We start from the raw sequence: 18,996 nt of genomic DNA on the forward strand, positions 1-18,996 counted from the left end.
GAGAGAGCCTTGGGGACTGTGGGGCAGCTCTGGCAGGCTCTCCTGGTGCAAGTGGACTGGAGGCACCAGAGCAGGTTCTCAGTACATAATGCTTATGCTGAACACTGCTGTTGGGAAGTGTCCCGTTCCTCAGGTTCCTGACTGCTCTGCAGCAACTTGCTTGGAGACCCTCCTTCCCTCCTTCTCAGTCACCACTGGGCTTCCCAGCAGTCTTGGCCACTGGGGCTCCTGTCCATGCTGTGTCCATCCTTCTCCTTTTTAGACGCTCAGTGATGCAGAACTGAAGGAGACAGTTCTCTCTGTGAGAATGAAGAGATTCAGGCTTATTTGAAAGAATACTGCATTTTCAAAAAGGTTTTTTGGGGGGTGGGGAGAAGACCTTGAATAGTGTGACATGGTCACAGTTTGACGCTGTGTTGTCAGCCTGTGGTGAGTGCTGTCCCTGAGATCCTCTTATAAGGTTTGAAGCAACAAGAAAATTCATTAAAAAAAAAAAGTGGTTTTGCTAGTCAAAGTAAAGAGCAATGATAACAGCAGTGTGATGCTTGCTCACCAGCAAGGTTGTCTTAGGAATCTGGAAGCAACTGATAGAAAGGCTTGGAAACCTAATCCTCTGCATTTTAAATCAGTTGTTATAACCAACTTTATGATTTCAAGGCAGATTTTACTATTTCAGCTCACAAAAAAACTCCAACCGTTCATGCCTGGCATTGGTAGTACAATGTGGGCTAATAGTTTAAATACTTCAGATTTTTAAAATCCGCTTAGATTGAATAATCTAGATCGTTGTTCAGAACATGAGGAATTTAAACCCCAATGGTTTAACTGCCAGTGCCCTAGTTCACATGGTGTGAACTCCCACACTGGTAGCCCAATCTCGACTATCAAGCAGTGCTGCCCAAGCTGCACAGAGCAAGGCTGTGGGTCAGTGTGGCAGAGGGACCCCAGCCCCTGGTCTCCAAGATAAAGCTCTACTGTCCTGATGGAAGCCTGCAGGGCACAAGAACTCTGGGTCCTTCTTTGTTGTAGACATCAGCAGGGATTTAGTCTCTTTGGAAACAGGCAGTTGTTTCCACTCTGACTTTCTTGTACACACACAAAGAAGGAGAGCTTCTCTGTTGGTGGGCAGTGTAGCAGGCTGTTGCCTTGGCAACAAGATGACCTGGTTCGGAGTGAGCTTTGGGGGAGAACAGGAGGAAAATGAGGCTGAGACATGCAGAAACTTTTTTTCACTCAATTCTATTTAGCATGTTGTGAGCCGTCAGGAGAGGGAAAACCTATTTGAATGGTTGCAACTTTTAGAAGGGCCATCTCAGTAGCTTTTAACCTGCATCTGTCTTACTTCAGTAGAACATTCGGGAAGAGCCTCTTTTGTCTCATGCAAGAATAGTCATACAACCATGCCTGGTTTTCTCCATACAAGCTGTTTGGGCTAATGTTTGTGAGAAGAGTTACTTGATCTTGGCTTGGTCACTAAGTTTTTCTATGAGACTTGGGTCAAGTTACTTAGTAGCATTTGTCAAATTATAAAGCATTTTGAATGAAAGGACCCATGTAAATACCAAGCATTATTATTCATTCATTGAGGGATTTGAAAGAGCCTTACAAGCATGGATCTATTAAATCTGAATATGTTCCAGTAAGATGACTGACATGTGGGATAGGTGAGGTAATCATTTTGTGTGTGGGAAATGGCGCTTATTTAACAGTTCATAGTAGGACAACCCAACAATGTAGTACAGAGAGGTGAGAAAAGTACAAGTTCATTTAAGGCTGTGGAGGGATTTAGGGTGACAAAAGTAATTGATTTGACTGGAACTTGGCCAGGTCACCCCACTTGCACAAGAAGTTTCGTAACTTTTTAGTGATCAGGAATGGTCCCAACATACATTCTGTGTCCTGATCAGGAACCAGGACTGCTGGTGATGCAAAGCAGACTGTCATGAGGCTAGGGCAACAAGGAGTTTTTCAGTCAGAACAATGATGTCTTCTTAAAATAACCCTAGTCTTTCATGAAGATAGTCCATCTTGTGGAGGATCGAATTATTAGTCTAAGAGGCTAGCCTTTGGGAAAAGGCCTAGAGATTCATATGAATCCTGTGCTGTGAATGTAGACCCTGTCATTTCATCAGAAAACTAGTGGAGGACGTTGACTCTGAATCTACTGTCATAAACGGTCTGTTTTCCGCAAGGTGTATTACGGTTCCAATTAGCATATGTCTTTCACAATATGTTTTGCTGCTACGTGTCTGTGGTGATGACTATCCAGAGACTAATAGATAAATGCATGCGTAGATCTCTGTTCCTAGTGGACACAGACTCATGTTGTAACCCAGGCCACTGCTGTTGGTGTTAGATTGCCTTGAGCACAGTCTCTGCCAATACTCTCAGACTGGGTCTTTGGTCAGAGCAGCTTTGGCTGTCTGCGCAATCTTCTGTGGCATCTCTGTTCCCTGGCTGAAGAAATGTCCTTGGTTTGGATAGTGAGTTCCATGAACTGTGATGAGCGTGATTGCCCCACTGAAAAAGCAAACTTGAGAGGTATCATGCTAAATATGGCATTACCGGATCTTTGTGGTATGAATTTGTTGTGGCATGGACCTTTTAGTTATATGACCATTGAGGTGTCTACCTATGTGTACATTTATGATGCCTGTCAATAGGTATCTGTTTGCTCTTATGATCATGTACATGCATGAAAAGGAGAATTGCCTTGTTGCCATCTAACAAAGGGAAACAGAAACACCGGACTGCTGACATGTCTATTCTGGGGATCAGCCCAAGATAAGTCCCAGGGGTCATAGTGACCAACCTGAATTCTTGGCTGCAATGCTTTATCAAGAATCATAGAATGTGTTGGAGGGAAAAGGAGATCAGTTCCCCCTATAGTAAAGCACAAGTAAATGCTGGAAACCCTGTGAAGTATTCCTCACATTTTGCAGTTAGTGGATGAAACTTAATGTCACTGGCTTTATTACTAGGTTTAAAATCCAAGACCCATTGAAAGGCAGCAGGTTGTGAAAGATGACCTTACAAGCACCGAATGAGATCCTAAATTGCTATTAAAAAAAAAAAGACTGGGCTCTAGTAGTAAGTTGTCAGAGGAACCCTGGGTACATCTGCATTTCACTGAGAAGAAAGTGATATATATAATTTTAGAATGAAGTTCTATTCATTGTCTTTTGACTTCAATAGCAGCAATGGTCAGATAAAGAATTCTGGAACTGTCACTTTGCAAAGCTCTTGAAAATTAAAAGAAGCATAGGAAAATTAAGATCATTGTTAATCTTGTCAGTTACGAGCCTGTGATGCTTTCAAATCCAAAACAAAGTATTCATTGGATATAATGTGTCAACATAGAGAACCTGCTGTGAGTTTTCCAAGATGTAATAATTTTTATTTACCATTATGAATGAGTCCCAGCTGAAGTAAAAGCAAGAAAGAATGGTGTGCTGCAGACAGGCTTCTTGCGAGGACAGCCAGGGGTGTGTAAATTGTAGAGATGGGGTCAAGACTTTGGGACTATTCCCCTGACCTGTGTAATGAATGATGAAGCTCGGTAATGAGAAAACAGTTCCGGTAAATTCAAAGTAGGTCAGAAGACTGGAAAAGGTCAAAGGCATTTTTTTTTCCTAGTTAAAGCTGTCCAGTTAACCCCAAAGTTGCCAAAGATCTGTAGATCTGCACAAGAGTCCTGCATAAAACATGGAAGATTCCTGCATAAAACAGGTGAATTCCCAGGTGATGTTAATTTCTTTCCTTTGTTTCCCCTATCCCATCCTTGTCTTCTGGCTCTGAAGATGCAGGAACTGGAACAGAGAGTCATAGAAGCAGAGCAAAGAGCTGAGGATGCAGAGAAACAGGTAAGAGATTCTCTTGCAATTGCTCTGGTATAAGCCCAGCAGTAACTTACTCTACGTTCCCTCCAGTCTAGCATGCTGTCAGCACTCTGCAGTGTTGTGCTCTACTAGGGAAGAATTGATTTACAGTTGTGAATGGATTTTCTCATCTACTTCCCAGTCTTTGAGCCCAAGCTGTGAAGCTAGGTGAAAACCAGCACCTTATGTCTGCCTGCCAGCTTCACAGCCTTTACCTCGCATTCGTGATAGGCGTGCTTGGTTATGCAAAAGGAAGGAGATGTTGTACCTCAGGATGGAAGTGCAGAGATGAAGCTGCCTGGGAGGTCCTCAGAGAACAAACACTTAAGAGTACTGGTAGGGACTTATCTGTAAGTAGAGAAGGTTCTGAGAAAGAGCTAAGAGTGTCTTCAAAACCTATCAGTTGTTTTGGACTTTCTTGTTTTAGTAATTACTGCTTTGGCTTGGGAGCGCATGGAAAAAAGCAATGAGAGCTGGATTTGTTGCATATTACTGTAACCATCTAAAAATTAGGCATATTGTCAAAGCCAGTCCTTCTGGGCTGTGAGCAAACATTGCTGGCTGATGTCAAGCTTCTCATCAACCATCACTCCCAAGTGCTTCTCCGCAGGGCGGCTCTCAATCACATCATCCTCCATCCTGTATTGAAAATGCAGATTGCCCTGACTCAAGTGAAGGACCTTGGCACATTGCACTTGGCCTTGTTGAACCTCATGAGGTTTGCACAGGCCCGCTTCTCCAGCTTGTCCAAATCCCCCTGGAAGGCATCCCGTCCTTCTGGTATGAAAGCTGCACCACTCAGCTTGGTGTCATCTGCAGACTTGCTGAGGATGCTCTCGATCTCACTGTCAATATCATTGATGAAGATATTAAACAGCACTGGTCCCAGTACAGGCCCCTGAAGGACGTAAGTTGTCACGGATCTCCATCTAGACACTGAGCCGTTGACCACTACTCTCTGGATGTGACCATCCAACCAGTTTCTTATCCACCGAACAGTCTACCCATCAAATCTGTATCTCTCCAACTTGGAGAGAAGGGTGTTGTGTCAAAGGCTTTACAGAAGTCCAGATAGATGACATCCATTGCTTTTCCTATGTCCACTGATGTGGTCACCCCATCATAGAAAGCCAGTAGGTTGTTCAGGCAGGACTTGCCCCTGGTGAAGCCAGGCTGGCTGTCTTGAATCACCTCCCTGTCTTCCATATGCTTTAGCATAGCTTCTAGGAGGATCTGTTCCATGATCTTCCCAGGCACAGAGGTGAAGCTGACAGGTCAGTAGTTTCCACGGTCATCTTTTCTACCCTTTTTAAAAACGGACACAATGTTACCTTTCTTCCAGTCACCAGGGACTTATCCTGACTGCTGTGACTTTTCAAAGATCACGGAGAGTGGCTTGGTAACCACATCAGCCAATTGCCTCATCACTCTGGGATGCATCTCATCAGGTCCCATAGACTTATATTTTAAGGTTCCTCATGTGGTTACAAACCTGATCTTCCCCTACAGTGGGAGGGGCTATGTACCCCCAGTCCCCTTCTTATTGTCCATTGACCCAGAAGGGATGAGGAGAGCAGTTGCCAGTGAAGTCTGAGGCAAAATCTTGGGCTCAATGCTCGGTTGTCTTTTGCTTGTCCAGCTGGAAGGAGCTGGTTCAGTTCAAACCTTCCTTTCAGCTTGGTCTGCAGTGATACAGGAGCTCAGATCATCTGGCCCTTTCTGACTCTTTCATTATTATAATACTCCTTAAGGTGCAGACTGTACAACACTCTGCTGCCCAAAGGTCCCTTATTCTTTATAGCCTATTCACAAGCTGAAGTCTGTCTCTTCCCTCACACCTTCTCCATTATCCTGGGCTGCATCAAAAGAAGTGTGGCCAGCAGGGTGAGAGAGGTGATTGTGCCCCTCTGTTCCTCTCTAGTGAGATCCCACCTGGAGTATGTGCCCAGTTCTGGAACCCCCAGCATAAGAAGGATATGGAACAGTTGGAACAGGTCCAGAGGAGGGCCACGAAGATGACAGAGGGCTGTCCCCATAGGGGGACAGACTGAGAGAGTTGGAGTTGTTCAGCCTGGAGAAGAGAAGGCTCCAGGGAGACCTTAGAGTAGCCTTCAAGTACCTGAAGGGGGCCTACAGGAAAGCTGGAGGGGAGCTCTTTCTCAGGGATTGCAGTGACAGGATGAGGGATAATGGTTTTAAGATGAAAGAGGGAAGATTTAGGTAACATATTAAGAAGATGTTTTTTTCTGTGAGGGTGCTGAGGCACAGGCTGCCCAGAAAAGTCATGGAAGCACCCTCCCTGAAAGTGTTCAAGGCCAGGTTGGATGGGACTTTGAGCAATCTGATCTAGTGGAATGTGTCCCTGCCCATGGCAGAGGCGTTGGGACTGGATGGGATTTATGGTCCCTTCCAACCCAAACCATTCTATGATTAAAATACAGAACTGAAAGCTGTGCAAGGTAGCCAAGAATGGCTGTCAAAGACTACTTTGGTAGGGAAGGACTTAAGAGGCAGTGTTATAAACAGAGAAACATATTACCTAGGAATCAAGAACTTGAAGTACCTGGTAAGGTATTCTGTCTACAGAATGTACTATTCCATGTCAGTTTGATATTGATACCAAGACTTTTTCTGAACGGCTTCAATACAGAAAAGATGGTATGTCTAGTCACCAAGCTGTTGACCTCTATGCTAGATCAGCAACTGCCAACCAAGGACAAGCATTGTTTGTGAGGGTGGCATTAGTAAGTCCACACCCAACAAGACAGGCAAGGGTAACACTGTCACTGTGACAGCACCAGCTGGAAGTATAGTTACTGCTACACACCAGTGAAGGAACACCTCAGTGACAGGAGTAGAGTGTCCATAATATAGTAAGGTGCAATGACAGCAAGGGAGCAGGTGGAGAGCAAGTTGGATCCGGGTCAGAGAATAGGCATAAAAAGGAGAACTTGGCTGGGAAGGTGTAGCTGAGTTGTTGCCTCAGCTCACCTGCCACCAGCAGTTCTGCAGCCACGTGTTAGCAGGTCCTAAAGAGTAGTAACCCTCAAAGCTGTAAGGTCTGCCTTTCCAGCAGCCTTATCTGAGAGAAATGTTCTTAGAGAAATGTTTCATTGCTGCCTGACAGCTTGAAGAAGTGACTACATAAAGGGTAGGACCATTCCCCTCCACTAACAAGTGTTTTCACTGTGAATGAGAAGCAGCTGACAAACGAGAGGGCTCCACATCAAGTGTAAAATCCCTTGTTATCCTTCTCTCCAGGAGTCTGGGGGGTTGGATTTGTTAATTCAATGGGTTCCCTGTAGCTGCCAACCTCAATTAAGGAAATCGTGTGTTTGCAATCCCATCTCTGAGCCTCTAGTACAGAGTCAGCATTTGGGCATCAGACAGAAAGGAGGGGCCATTTCTTTTTTACTCTAATCACTCTAAACTCTAATGAAAACACATCCAACTCAGCAGGCTTAGTTTCCTGGCTTGGATGTTGGGCGCCTACCTTTCTGATTCACTATGAGGAGGAGGCAGTTTGCTTCTCTGCCTAATGCAAGCAGACAAGAGGACAAAGCACAGCTTCTGCAAGTATGAAGTGCAGGCTGCTCAGCAGAGCGTGAGTAACTCTCTTGCACAGACTCTGTGAAGTGCTCAGATCATTGCCTGCATTCTACCTTCCTGGATCCAAACTCATGCCAAATGAATGGTATCTGGAGTTGGTTTCTTTGCCCATTTAAGTCTCTCTGGATGTGTGGGAATCCATCGTGGAAATGCTGCAATTAGCAGGTTTAAGTGAAGTTGGTGGAATTCCATTCACCTTTAGAAATGAAGTCTCATAATCCATTGCAATGGGATGAGGTAATAATAAAACAGACTGGCATAGCAAGAGACATAGCTTTTGAAGACAGCAAAGAGGATCTAAAAATTTGCTTAGAAATGTGAAAGGCTTCAGCAGCAGCAAGATTTTAGTGCATTGAAACTTTATATGTCGTGAAGGAGCATTACAGTGGTGCTTCTCCTGCTGAGGTGAACAAGCGTTGGCACTGACAGGAGCTTGAAGATGGGCAAAGCTTGTGCAATATCTACTGTGATAACACCTTAGCAAGTCTGGAGAAAACACTTGTCAGAAAGCCACAAGTTGCCAAACTATTGTCTAAGCTGGACAGAGGAGGAGGAAGGAATTCTGTAGTACATTTTCTCTACAGAAATCTTGATCTGAAGCAAATGGCTATTTTTTGTGGTGTATACCTTTATCATGAATGGTTAAAAGGCTGACCACGGTATTGCACAGGAGGAAGATGCCCATGTGTCTGTAGTCTATGGTGCGTGTATGGTCTTTTGACTAATAGGTTGTAAGCATTTCACAGTCCATGATGTGTTTATCTGTTTGCGGTTCAGTTTGCATCTGTTACTGCTTCACCATTACAAATGAACAGATAATGTTCTTTTCATATATATGGATATACACTAAGTATGAGTTGAAGGATTTTTTTTTTCATTTCCTGACTTCAAAAATATAAAACCCATAAATACTCTCAGTTAGGATCTTGCCTCTAAGTAAAGAGCACCCTTATTTGTATTGTTTTGAGTTTTTTATCTCCCTCTGATTATCACTATAGGTCAGAGTTATGGAGGAGAAGATAAAACTAGCCAATGTGACGACTGGTGACTCAGACAGCACTCTGCACAGGAAATATCAGGAGCTGATGGGCACGGTGCAAGGGAAGGAAGATCTGATCAACAGATTGCAGACACAGCTAGCAAAACAGGTAAAGATATTTTCTACAAGGAGGCTTGAAACTTTCATGAGTTGGAGGGACTCTGTAATATATCTTTCAAAGGTATGGATTATGTCTCTCGTATATTAGCCTCTCAGTTGCCTTCAGATCTGCTGTAAAGCGATGCGCTGCTCAGTCTGAGATCCTCTCCTTCCTTTCTTTTTTTCAGAAAAAAACTCATCCATTCATTCAGCCTCAGTAGCCCTTTTCTCTTCATTATAGGATATTGGTCAGTGTCCTTGAAGGACTTCCTTATGTTAGTGCTGACTCAGTGTTGAGACGCTTAACTGTAATGCTAGAGTCTAGTCACGGTATTTCTCTGACTTCCTAGCATATAGATTGCCCTGGAAAGTCATGATGTAGTCCATCTCTGACTCAGTTTATGCTGCTTCTTGCAAAGGAACTTTCCCTAGTCTTCAGCAATCCTTTAGCATAATCTGTCTCTCGTGAGATGTCTCATCTTATGAAAGAGCAGCCATTTCCCCGCGTGGGTAGTCCTTGCTCTCTTCCTTTCTTGGTTGGTGGAAGGAAGGAAGGAGCTACATCTACAGCAGGGCTTGTATTTTAGTAAAGGCCTTGTCCTGTGGTATTTATGACATGAAGAATGATGTATTCTTTTATGTTGCTAAATTACTTTTAAATGGAAATAGATCATTAGATTTTACACAAAAAATTACTTTGACATTTGAGTTACATTTTAACTAATTGTCACCTGTTTCAAGGGCAAAGTAGATTGGTAAGCTGACTGAACTTACTCAGATCAAGTGTAGTGTGGAGGTCAGGCACCAGGTCTTTAATACTCTGGGATTCAGGTCAGTTACCCAGCTTGCTCAGGTAGAACGTAGATCAAGTTTCTGCATTGTGGAAGAGAAAGAAGATGTTCAGAAGGAGCTACAGTACTGATCAAAGTCTAGAAGCAGCTCTTGCAATCAAAGGTGGAAGAAATTCTGATTTACCCAAAAATATGAGGTGTGATTTGATTAAAATCAACAAATTCTGATTTACCCAAAAATACAAGGTGTGATTTGATTAAAATCAACAAACACAGGTGGCAAAAATGTTCTGTTGGTAGAAACCTTTTTATTTTAGCAACAAGAGGCAAAATGAGATTCAAATAAATGAAAGCTGAAGCCTGAGAGTTTCAGACAAGAAACACTCATTATCATTGTCACTGGTTTAGTTTCAGAATGGGATGGGACAGTGGCAGTGCTGGAAGGATACTAAGGGTCCCTGTAAGGCATCTTATTTGTTTTCACTGCGATGGGGAGAGCTATAGAGTTCAGGGTGTTAATAAGAGAACACTGAGATCATGTCTGCACCACAAGAGCATGGGATGCAAAGAATCTGTAACTGCTTCTGGATCTTAAAGCACAGTAGCTGCGTCTAGCAGTGCTGTGCCTGGGTGAATTGGCTCTGCTTAGAGGCATGGCTTACTAAGCTCTGTGGCAATGCTGTCGTCATGTCACTATTCTACTTTAGGACCCTAAATAAATTCTTGGTATTGCACTTCACCATGTAGCACAGCAGTGTTCTGAAGCTTTTACCTCTTGGTCCCTGATCTAAGGCGAGCCTAGGTCATTAGAGATTCAAAGGCATTTCCCCTGTGATGGATATTCTGAGGACTAGGGTCGATCCAGTATATGTGCCAGATCATTTCAGACCAATAGGCACGTATACTGTTCTGAGTCCAGCACACACAGCCATAATCAGGAAGAAAAGCTAAATAGATCATCTTCTTGAAGCATCAGATTTGTTTACTTTTATTTCACTATGCTCAACTACAAATGTTGCTGCTGTTCATACAGTTGTTGAGGTCTATTTTAAAGTCAGCAAACCTATATGAATAATAGTTTTTAAATGTGTAGTTGTGGTGATGAATGTGATGAATAAAAGTGATGTGAAGATGTAGAGAATTTCCTGCAGTCTGCTGTGTATTTACGTGGTATCCATTAAGTCCATTCTTCGGACATTCTTCTTAATATCCATTAAGTCCGTTCTTCGGCAGCACCTGGCAGCAGGACGGTGAGTTCTGTGGTGGGGTGGACTTTTTGAGGTGGTGGGAGCTTCCCGGAGCCGGGAAAATCCCAGAAAAAACCCAGGCGGGGGTCCTGACAGCCCCCACACGCTGGTCCCGCGCGGTGCCTGACGGGAGGGGGCGGTCCCGGCGGCCACCGCGGGAGATTTAAACTGCGCCCCTGGGAGCACCGCGAAGAGGAGCGTGGCAAAGAGGTGCGGGGGCAGTTCGAGTGGGCAGGGCGAGAAGGCAGGGTGCAGAGAGGACCTAGGGACTAGGCAAAAGACACCGAAGACCATGGTAGCCACCCGGCAGAAGGTTAAAGCTGCTCCGTGTGCTGCAGCAGGCAGGGTGGATGCTGCCACCCAGACGGAGCCACAGTGGGTGCATGCAGCTACCCAGACCCTGGGCTGCAGGCAGTGCCCCCCTCCCACACCGACTCGTGCCTCTGGTACTGGCCCCACTTGTGAAAGCTGCACTCGAGTGGGGGAACTCCTTCACATGGTGAAGGAGCTAAGAGAGGAGGTGAGGAGGCTGAGGACCATCAGGGAGTGTGAGAGGGAGATTGACCAGTTGAGCAGGGCCCTCTCACTAACCCAGCAGCCTGCTGGGGCTGGTGTGTCTGAACATCATCCATCACCTGCAAACTGCATGGCTGGGGGAACAAGAGATGGGGAGTGGCAGCAAGTTCCTGCTAGAGGAAGGAAAGCTGCTCCCCTCACCCAGACAGCAAAGCCCCAGATCCCCCTGGCGAACAAGTATCAGGTGCTGCAGGTGGAATCCAGCCCTGAGGATGAGGATGATGGCTCCCACGGCCTAGAATCCTTCCCTAGGCTGCACCATTCTCAGAGAAAGATAAAAACATCCTCCATCAAGAAGAAGAGGAGGGTGATTGTTGTAGGGGACTCCCTCCTAAAAGGGACGGAGGGACCCATTTGCAGACCGGACCCGCTCCACAGAGAGGTCTGCTGCTTACCGGGGGCATCAGGGAAGGAGGTAGCTAGAAAACTTCCTTCCCTGTTCCACGAGACAGACTACTATCCTCTGATAGTAGTCCAAACTGGTAATGACGGCCTAGCAAACAAAAAGGCCAAAACCATCAAGAATGGCTTCAGGGCCATTGGGAGAATGATGGAGGGCTCTGGGGCACAAGTAGTATTCTGTTCCATCCCAATGCTAAATAGAGAGGAGGGGGAAGCCAGGATGAAGAATTCGATTAATACCTGGCTCCGAGCCTGGTGCGAGGAGAGGGGCTTTGGCTTTTTTGATCATGGGGTGGCTCACGCACCCCCAGGCTTTGTCGCTAAGGGCGGGACACATGGGTCTCCTAGGGGGGCTAAAGCCCTTGCTAGAAACCTAGCCAAGCTCATAAATCGAGCTTTAAACTAGATGGGAAGGGGGAGGGGATTGAGACCAGGCTAGACATCAACGAGCCTGGATGTGGGGAATTGGTGACTGGGAGAGGGTGCGCGGGTGAGGACCACCAGTACCTCACCACACAGAAAGTGGGGGAGAACACACCTCGGGGTGCTAAGGGAGATGCAGGCACTCTGGTGTTAGCTACTCCAGTTACCAGGCAGTTGGGAACGAACCCTGTTCCCTCTAGGAGGGCTGAAGGCTCGGCTGCTCAGCTGAAGTGCATTTACACCAAAGCACGCAGCATGGGAAATAAGAAGGAAGAGCTGGAAGCTGTCGTAGGGCAAGGAGCCTATGATGTCGTTGCCATCAAGGAAACGTGGTGGGACGACTCATATAACTGGAGTACAGCTATGGTGGGGTATAAGCTTTTCAGGCGGGACAGGAAGGGTAGGAGAGGAGGCGGGGTAGCCCTCTTTGTAAGGGAGGACTTGGACTCCATTGAGATGGATTGTGGCCATCAGGAGGTTGAGTGCCTGTGGGTCAAAATCAGAGGAGCCCACCAGAAGGTAGATTTTGTGATGGGAGTCTGTTACAGACCACCCAGCCAAGGAGAAGCAGCTGATGAGCTCTTCTATGAACAGCTGTGGTCAATCTCTAGATCAATGCCTCTCGTTCTTGTGGGAGACTTCAATCTGCCTGATATCTGCTGGAAGTACAATACAGCAGAAAGGAAGCAGTCTAGGAGGTTCCTGGAGTGCGTGGAAGACAACTTCCTTGCACAGTTGGTGAATGAACCAACAAGGGAGGGTGCCCTCCTGGTCCTGCTGTTTGTGAACAGAGAAGGCCTTGTGGGGGATGTGGCAGTAGGTGGACGCCTAGGACTAAGCGACCATGAGATGATAGGGTTTTCTGTTCTAGGTGAAGTGAAGAGGGTAGTTAGCAAGACGATAGCATTAAATTTCCAGAGGGCAGACTTTGATTTCTTCAGAAGGCTGGTTGGCAAAGTCTCATGGGAGACAGTACTCAAGGGCAAGGGAGCCCAGGAGGGCTAGGAGCTCTTCAAAAGGGTGGTCCTAGCAGCTCAGGAGAAAGCCATCCCCATGTTCCGGAAAAAAAGCCGGCAGGGGAGAAAGCCAGCTTGGTTGAATAGAGAGATCTTGAGGGATATCAAGAGGAAGAGAAATGTTTATGGGCTCTGGAAGAAGGGACAGGCCTCTTGGGTGGACTACAGGAGGGAAGTGAGATTGTGTAGGGAAAAAATCAGAAGGGCTAAGGCTCAGCTAGAAATTGGATTGGCCAAGTCTGTGAAAGATAATAAAAAATCTTTCTACAAATATATAAATAATAAAAGGAGGACTAGGGAGACCATGCAGTCCCTATTGGACACAGTAGGAACAACAGTGACAGGGGATGAGGAAAAGGCTGAGGTACTTAATGCCTTCTTTGCCTCAGTCTTTAGTTGTAAGGAGGGTCGTTCTGTCTGTGTACAAACCCAGGAGCTAGAGGAGCATAATGAGGCTCCCGTGATCCAAGAGGAGGTGGTCAGAGCCTTGCTAGCCCAACTAGACAGCCACAAGTCTATGGGGCCGGACGGGAGTCACCCTAGGGTACTGAAGGAGCTGGCGGATGTGCTGGCCAAGCCCCTTTCCATCATCTTCCAACAGTCCTGGAGGACTGGGGAAGTCCCACTGGACTGGAGGCTGGCTGATGTCGTGCCCATCTACAAGAAGGGTTGCAGGGAGGATCCAGGAAACTACAGGCCTGTCAGTCTGACCTCAGTGCCAGGGAAAGTCATGGAGCAGGTGATCTTGAGCGCTATCATGAAGCACATGCAAGAGAACCGGGTGATCAGGCCCAGTCAACATGGGTTCACAAAAGGCAGGTCTTGCCAGACTAACCTGATCGCCTTCTATGACAAAGTGACTCGGCTGCTGGATGAGGGAAAGGCTGTGGATGTGGTCTTCCTGGACTTCAGTAAAGCCTTTGACACAGTTTCTCACAGCATTCTGCTTGAGAAGCTGTCAGCCTCTGGCCTGGACAAGCGCACACTCTCCTGGGTGGAAAACTGGTTGGATGGCCGGGCCCAGAGAGTGGTGGGAAATGGTGCAAAATCCAGCTGGAGGCCAGTGACAAGTGGGGTTCCCCAGGGCTCAGTGCTGGGTCCAGCCCTGTTCAATGTCTTTATCAATGACCTGGATGAAGGCATCGAGTGCACCCTTAGCAAGTTTGCGGACGACACTAAGCTGGGTGGAAGTGTCGATCTGCTGGAGGGTAGGGAGGCTCTGCAAAGGGATCTGGACAGGCTGGACCGCTGGGCTGAGACCAATGGCATGAGGTTTAACAAGGCCAAATGCCGGGTCCTGCACTTGGGGCACAACAACCCTATGCAGTGCTACAGACTAGGAGAAGTCTGTCTCGAAAGCTGCCTGGAGGAGAGGGACCTGGGTGTGTTGGTTGACAACCGACTGAATATGAGCCAGCAGTGTGCCCAGGTGGCCAAGAAGGCCAATGGCATCTTGGCTTGTATCAGAAATGGTGTGACCAGCAGGTCCAGGGAGGTTATCCTCCCTCTGTACTCGGCACTGGTGAGACTGCTCCTCGAATACTGTGTTCAGTTCTGGGCCCCTCACCACAAGAAGGATGTTGAGGCTCTGGAGCGAGTCCAGAGAAGGGCAACAAAGCTGGTGAAGGGGCTGGAGAACAGGCCTTGTGAGGAACGGCTGAGAGAGCTGGGGTTGTTTAGCCTGGAGAAGAGGAGGCTGAGGGGTGACCTCATTGCTCTCTACAACTCCCTGAAAGGAGGTTGTGGAGAGGAGGGTGCTGGCCTCTTCTCCCAAGTGACAGGGGACAGGACAAGAGGGAATGGCCTCAAGCTCCGCCAGGGGAGATTTAGGCTGCACATTAGGAAAAAATTCTTCACAGAAAGGGTCATTGGGCACTGGAAAAGGCTGCCCAGGGAGGTGGTTGATTCACCTTCCCTGGAGGTGTTTAAGGCACGGGTGGACGATTTGCTGAGGGATATGGTTTAGTGTTTGATAGGAACGGTTGGACTCGATGATCCGGTGGGTCTCTTCCGACCTGGTTATTCTGTGATTCTGTGAAGTGGGCTCACACACTTTAGTGTGAAAAATTTAAAAAGGGAGGTGGAAGGGAAGCACTGACACTTTTATTGTCATAATCACTGGTATTTGTTCATGTCAGTGGGAAAAAAAATAATCTAGCAGGGAAACTGTCAGCTGCTACCAGAATGTATTACCTTGGTCTATTTATTCAGAGAAACCTGGGCTGAATGTGCCATACAGAGTTATATTCCACCTCCCTCCTTCCCTTACTCCTGAAACTGGTTTCTCCTTGTAGTGGTTGAAATCACTATGTAGACTGGAAACCTTTCAGTGACGTTGTTTCTAATGAAAACACACAGGAGATGAACAGAAGACTTCAGGTGATGATAGTATCAATCCAGAATCTTTCAAAGGAAATTCCCAGAAAAGGAAAAAATGCGGCTGAGAAAACACAGGTGCAAAAATGATATTGTGGCAATGTTGCCTGAGCAAAAACTTGGGGAAAAATGTTCATTGTGCAAATCAACAGTATTCCCATCAAACCTTTGTGTAGACTGGAACCCATTTTAATGGATATGTAAACATGCAACCACTTACACCTTCTCAAAACCTCCTAGCAGGTCTTAGTGTTTCAAGGTCAGCTTTTGGAGCTTATTTTATCCTGAGTCTGCTATCTTCTTATATTTACTTTCTCAGTGAGAATGCTATGTCTGTGTGCATTAAATACATTGATGGTATTTGTTTCTGTCCCATCCACCTTTAAAGTATCTAGTCTACCCCTGTGCTTGCAGCAATTGAATCCAGTTTCCTTGGCAGAATTATAGTGTTTTATAAATCACTTACAGGCATTGCATAATTCTTATTCACTTCAGCCAACAATATGTGTGTAGGCTGGGGGAACACTACAGATGCTCAGTAGCAAACAGCAACATTGCAAAACTATACAAAACAAGAAAAGTTGCAAATGGTGCTCAAAAGAAACTATGGTAGGTAAGCAATCATCACCTAAGCTGGCTTTTGCTGTTCTACAATGAACTTTTGAAACAATCCTCTGAATTTGACTCCAGGGACTACAAATACACTTACAGCTTGATTTTTTCAGAGGCCGGCTAAATAATGATATTCAAATGGCAGTCTTAAACACTGAAACTCCCCTTCCATACATATAATTTAAGTCACTTTTGAAGCAGTAACTTACTGAGAACAGTTAATTGTACTCTCCTAATGCATGTAATCTTTTTTTGGCACAGAAACAGTTGAGGACTGAAGAAGCCAAAATTGTTCAAGAAAAAGCTGCTAGGATCAAAGAGTGGGTAACATTTAAGCTGAGAGAGGTGAGTCTTCAGCTTGCAGCCAGAATTCAAGGCCTATGAGTGGGTACAGTGGCTGTACTGCCAGTGGGCTTCCATGTAGGACAACAGTCTGAGGACAGTCCGTCTGTCACAGGGGCTTTCTGCTTGTTTGGCCCTACACACACACAATTGCAGAGCTTGGGTTGTACCTCTTATTAAGGGCTATTTACTGCTTTGGGCAGACTATAAATGACTGTGGAATCGCTAATGCCAAAAAGCAGTCTCTGAAGAAGATTTGCTAGCTTTTGTCTGCCTCGCCTTTTTTTCTCTGGGGGCAGTTTCTGTCTTTTTCTCTGGCAAGGCAGTTGTGACATGAATGCATGTCCTTTGCTCTTAGTTTGCCACCTCTGACTAATGCTATTTTCCTACTGCCCAGCATAGTCTAATGTCTCCCTTTTAACCACACTGTGGACTTATGCCTCTATCTGGGCCTAATTCAATACCTTCTAGGAAAACTGAGGGACAGCAATGGGTCAGCATGTAGTTTTAAAGATGCAGTAATAATTTACAGCTAGGAGTGGGGCTATCTGGTCTTTCCCTTTTATTCCAAGTTAAAGCCATAGATTTCCCAGTTTATGCCAGAAAGGGAATTTGTGGGAGTTGGAAGAAGCAGTATTTGGGGGCACTAATCATGTTATGATGTGACTTTGTAATCTTGTTAAGTTGCCTAGATAATTCACCAAGCTTCTGTGCCTCTTCTGTTTCATTTTCCTGCATGCAATGACTCAGCGTGCATCTGCATTACTGCTTGGTGCAGCACAAAGGGGGAAGCACAGGGGCTGACTTGGTGTGACCTGCTGTGAATGTAGGACCATAGGTTCACATTGTGTCTTTACTAGCAATGAAGTTTGTGCCAGATGCTGATTCTAGGTGCATGCCATGCACAAGTGAACCAGTGCCAGTTGAAGGACTTTGCATCTGTGTTGCAAATGAGTTGCTTTAGAGAGCACCACGGGTGCAATTTCAACTTTGATTCTGTCAAGGGGGAAGCCTCTTTGGGTGCTGCATTTAAGAATGTGTGCTGGGACACTTTAAGCAAAGACGTAAGGCAAATTTACAAAGAATCATTCGTGCACTAATTGCAAATGTAAACACAACCTTAATATTTTGGTGTTTTTTTCCTTTGGTTCCCTGGATTCAGGGGATCTCCTTTTACCACACACAGGGTAAGAGGGGGAAAATGCTCCTTCTGGGGAACAGTTTTTGGATTGTATCTTTCATGACAGTTATTTCTGGAACTGGAGTAGATGATAAGCAGGGAAGGAAATGAAAAGACCTGTTTGAGAAGTGCAAATATTGTATACAGAGGCTATTTGAGAAAACACAGCAAAGTGTTTAAGTGGGTTGTCCAGTGGAGCTGCTGAGGAGAAGGATTGTAAGGTAGACTTGCCCATCCTTTTTCCCTCTTCCTCTTCAGACACTTGAATGTAATAAAGATGAAGACATGTTCTACATAGTGGAATACATGCACGCACTGTTCTGCATTACTTTTCTTATTTTATTGTTGTTGTTTTATAGCTTGAGCTAGAAAATTACCACCTGAAAAACTGTAATCAGAGGCTGATGGAGCAAATTGAAGCCCTTCAGGATACATTGCAAGGTAAATGTGTTCATCTGGCATTGTAGCCTAGTAACCACCACAATAGTCAAGTCAGTGTTCCTGGGATGTATTCTTAACTTTGTCGGAAATTAGCACTTGTGGCAAGTGAGCAAGCAGTAGAATTACTCTGTTCCTTAGTGGGTCCATTTTAAAGATGAGAATAACATTTCTCACCTGCCTTAAGCTCTTAATTGGCTTCCCAACAGTGACTGAACACAGATTCCTTTTTTCGGAGTCTGCTTTTGCCATTAAAATGGGCCACTGAGCTACGGAATCAGAAGCACTCATTGAAATATGTAGCAAAACTCTCCAATCACTTCAGTGGCGCAGGATAGAAGTCCGTAAGGTATTTCACTTTACCTCCACATGCAAACTATCCTCATCCCCACAGGACCTCTGCTGGAATGTGAGCTGAGTAACTGAGGACTGAATGAGCCAAGGCAGCAACCATCTGGTCTGCCTTCAGAAGCCGAGTTCCTTTGTTCTCCCAGGCTGGGTTGGAGAAAGCTGTTTATGGTGCTTGTGATTTTGCCATTCTTGTTTGGTAGATAGACGGAGAGCTTTGGTCTCCGTGTCTTGAAATCAACACTTTTCATCTCTACACATTTCTTAATTGTTTTCTTCCTGTTTTGTTTAATGAGCTTGGTTTGATCACAGTAAGACGAGCTGATTTTCAGAGCTTCACTAGACATGCATGCAGGGGGCATTTCTTTCTTGCAGGAGACTTTCTGGCATTCCTGTCTCTTCATAGCAAGGGAATAGGCAAAATACCTTCCAAATCCCACCACATTTCTAGCTAAATGCTTTATGACTGAAATTTTCTCATCCCCTCTGGCTTTGGCTGCTTACAAAAAGAGAATGGCTGGTAAGCTGCGTTAATAATCTGGTATTAAGTGTTCCCTGGATCCCAACTCTCTGGGCAGTAAACAGCTCTGTCCTCTTCTCTTATCCACCACTAGTCTCAC

The 18,996-nt window shown here is 45.6% G+C and overlaps 1 protein-coding gene across 4 annotated transcripts in view; it reads left to right on the plus strand.

The window, feature by feature from the left end:
- The window catches only part of PLEKHH1 (pleckstrin homology, MyTH4 and FERM domain containing H1), a 63,130-nt gene that overhangs the window by 11,735 nt on the left and 32,399 nt on the right, over positions 1-18,996 (plus strand). For all 4 annotated transcript variants that reach the window (XR_011337532.1, XM_069858208.1, XM_069858207.1 and 1 more), the window contains exons 3-6: positions 3,801-3,863; positions 8,486-8,635; positions 16,330-16,413; positions 17,950-18,031. Coding sequence is in view for 3 of the 4 variants with exons in the window: in XM_069858208.1 (XP_069714309.1) it covers positions 3,801-3,863; positions 8,486-8,635; positions 16,330-16,413; positions 17,950-18,031 (379 nt within the window). In the remaining variant the exon portion in view is untranslated. The remainder of the gene's footprint in view (positions 1-3,800; positions 3,864-8,485; positions 8,636-16,329; positions 16,414-17,949; positions 18,032-18,996) is intronic.

Source organism: Phaenicophaeus curvirostris, chromosome 5 (assembly GCF_032191515.1).
Source record: "Phaenicophaeus curvirostris isolate KB17595 chromosome 5, BPBGC_Pcur_1.0, whole genome shotgun sequence".
Taxonomy (NCBI): Eukaryota; Metazoa; Chordata; class Aves; order Cuculiformes; family Cuculidae; genus Phaenicophaeus; species Phaenicophaeus curvirostris.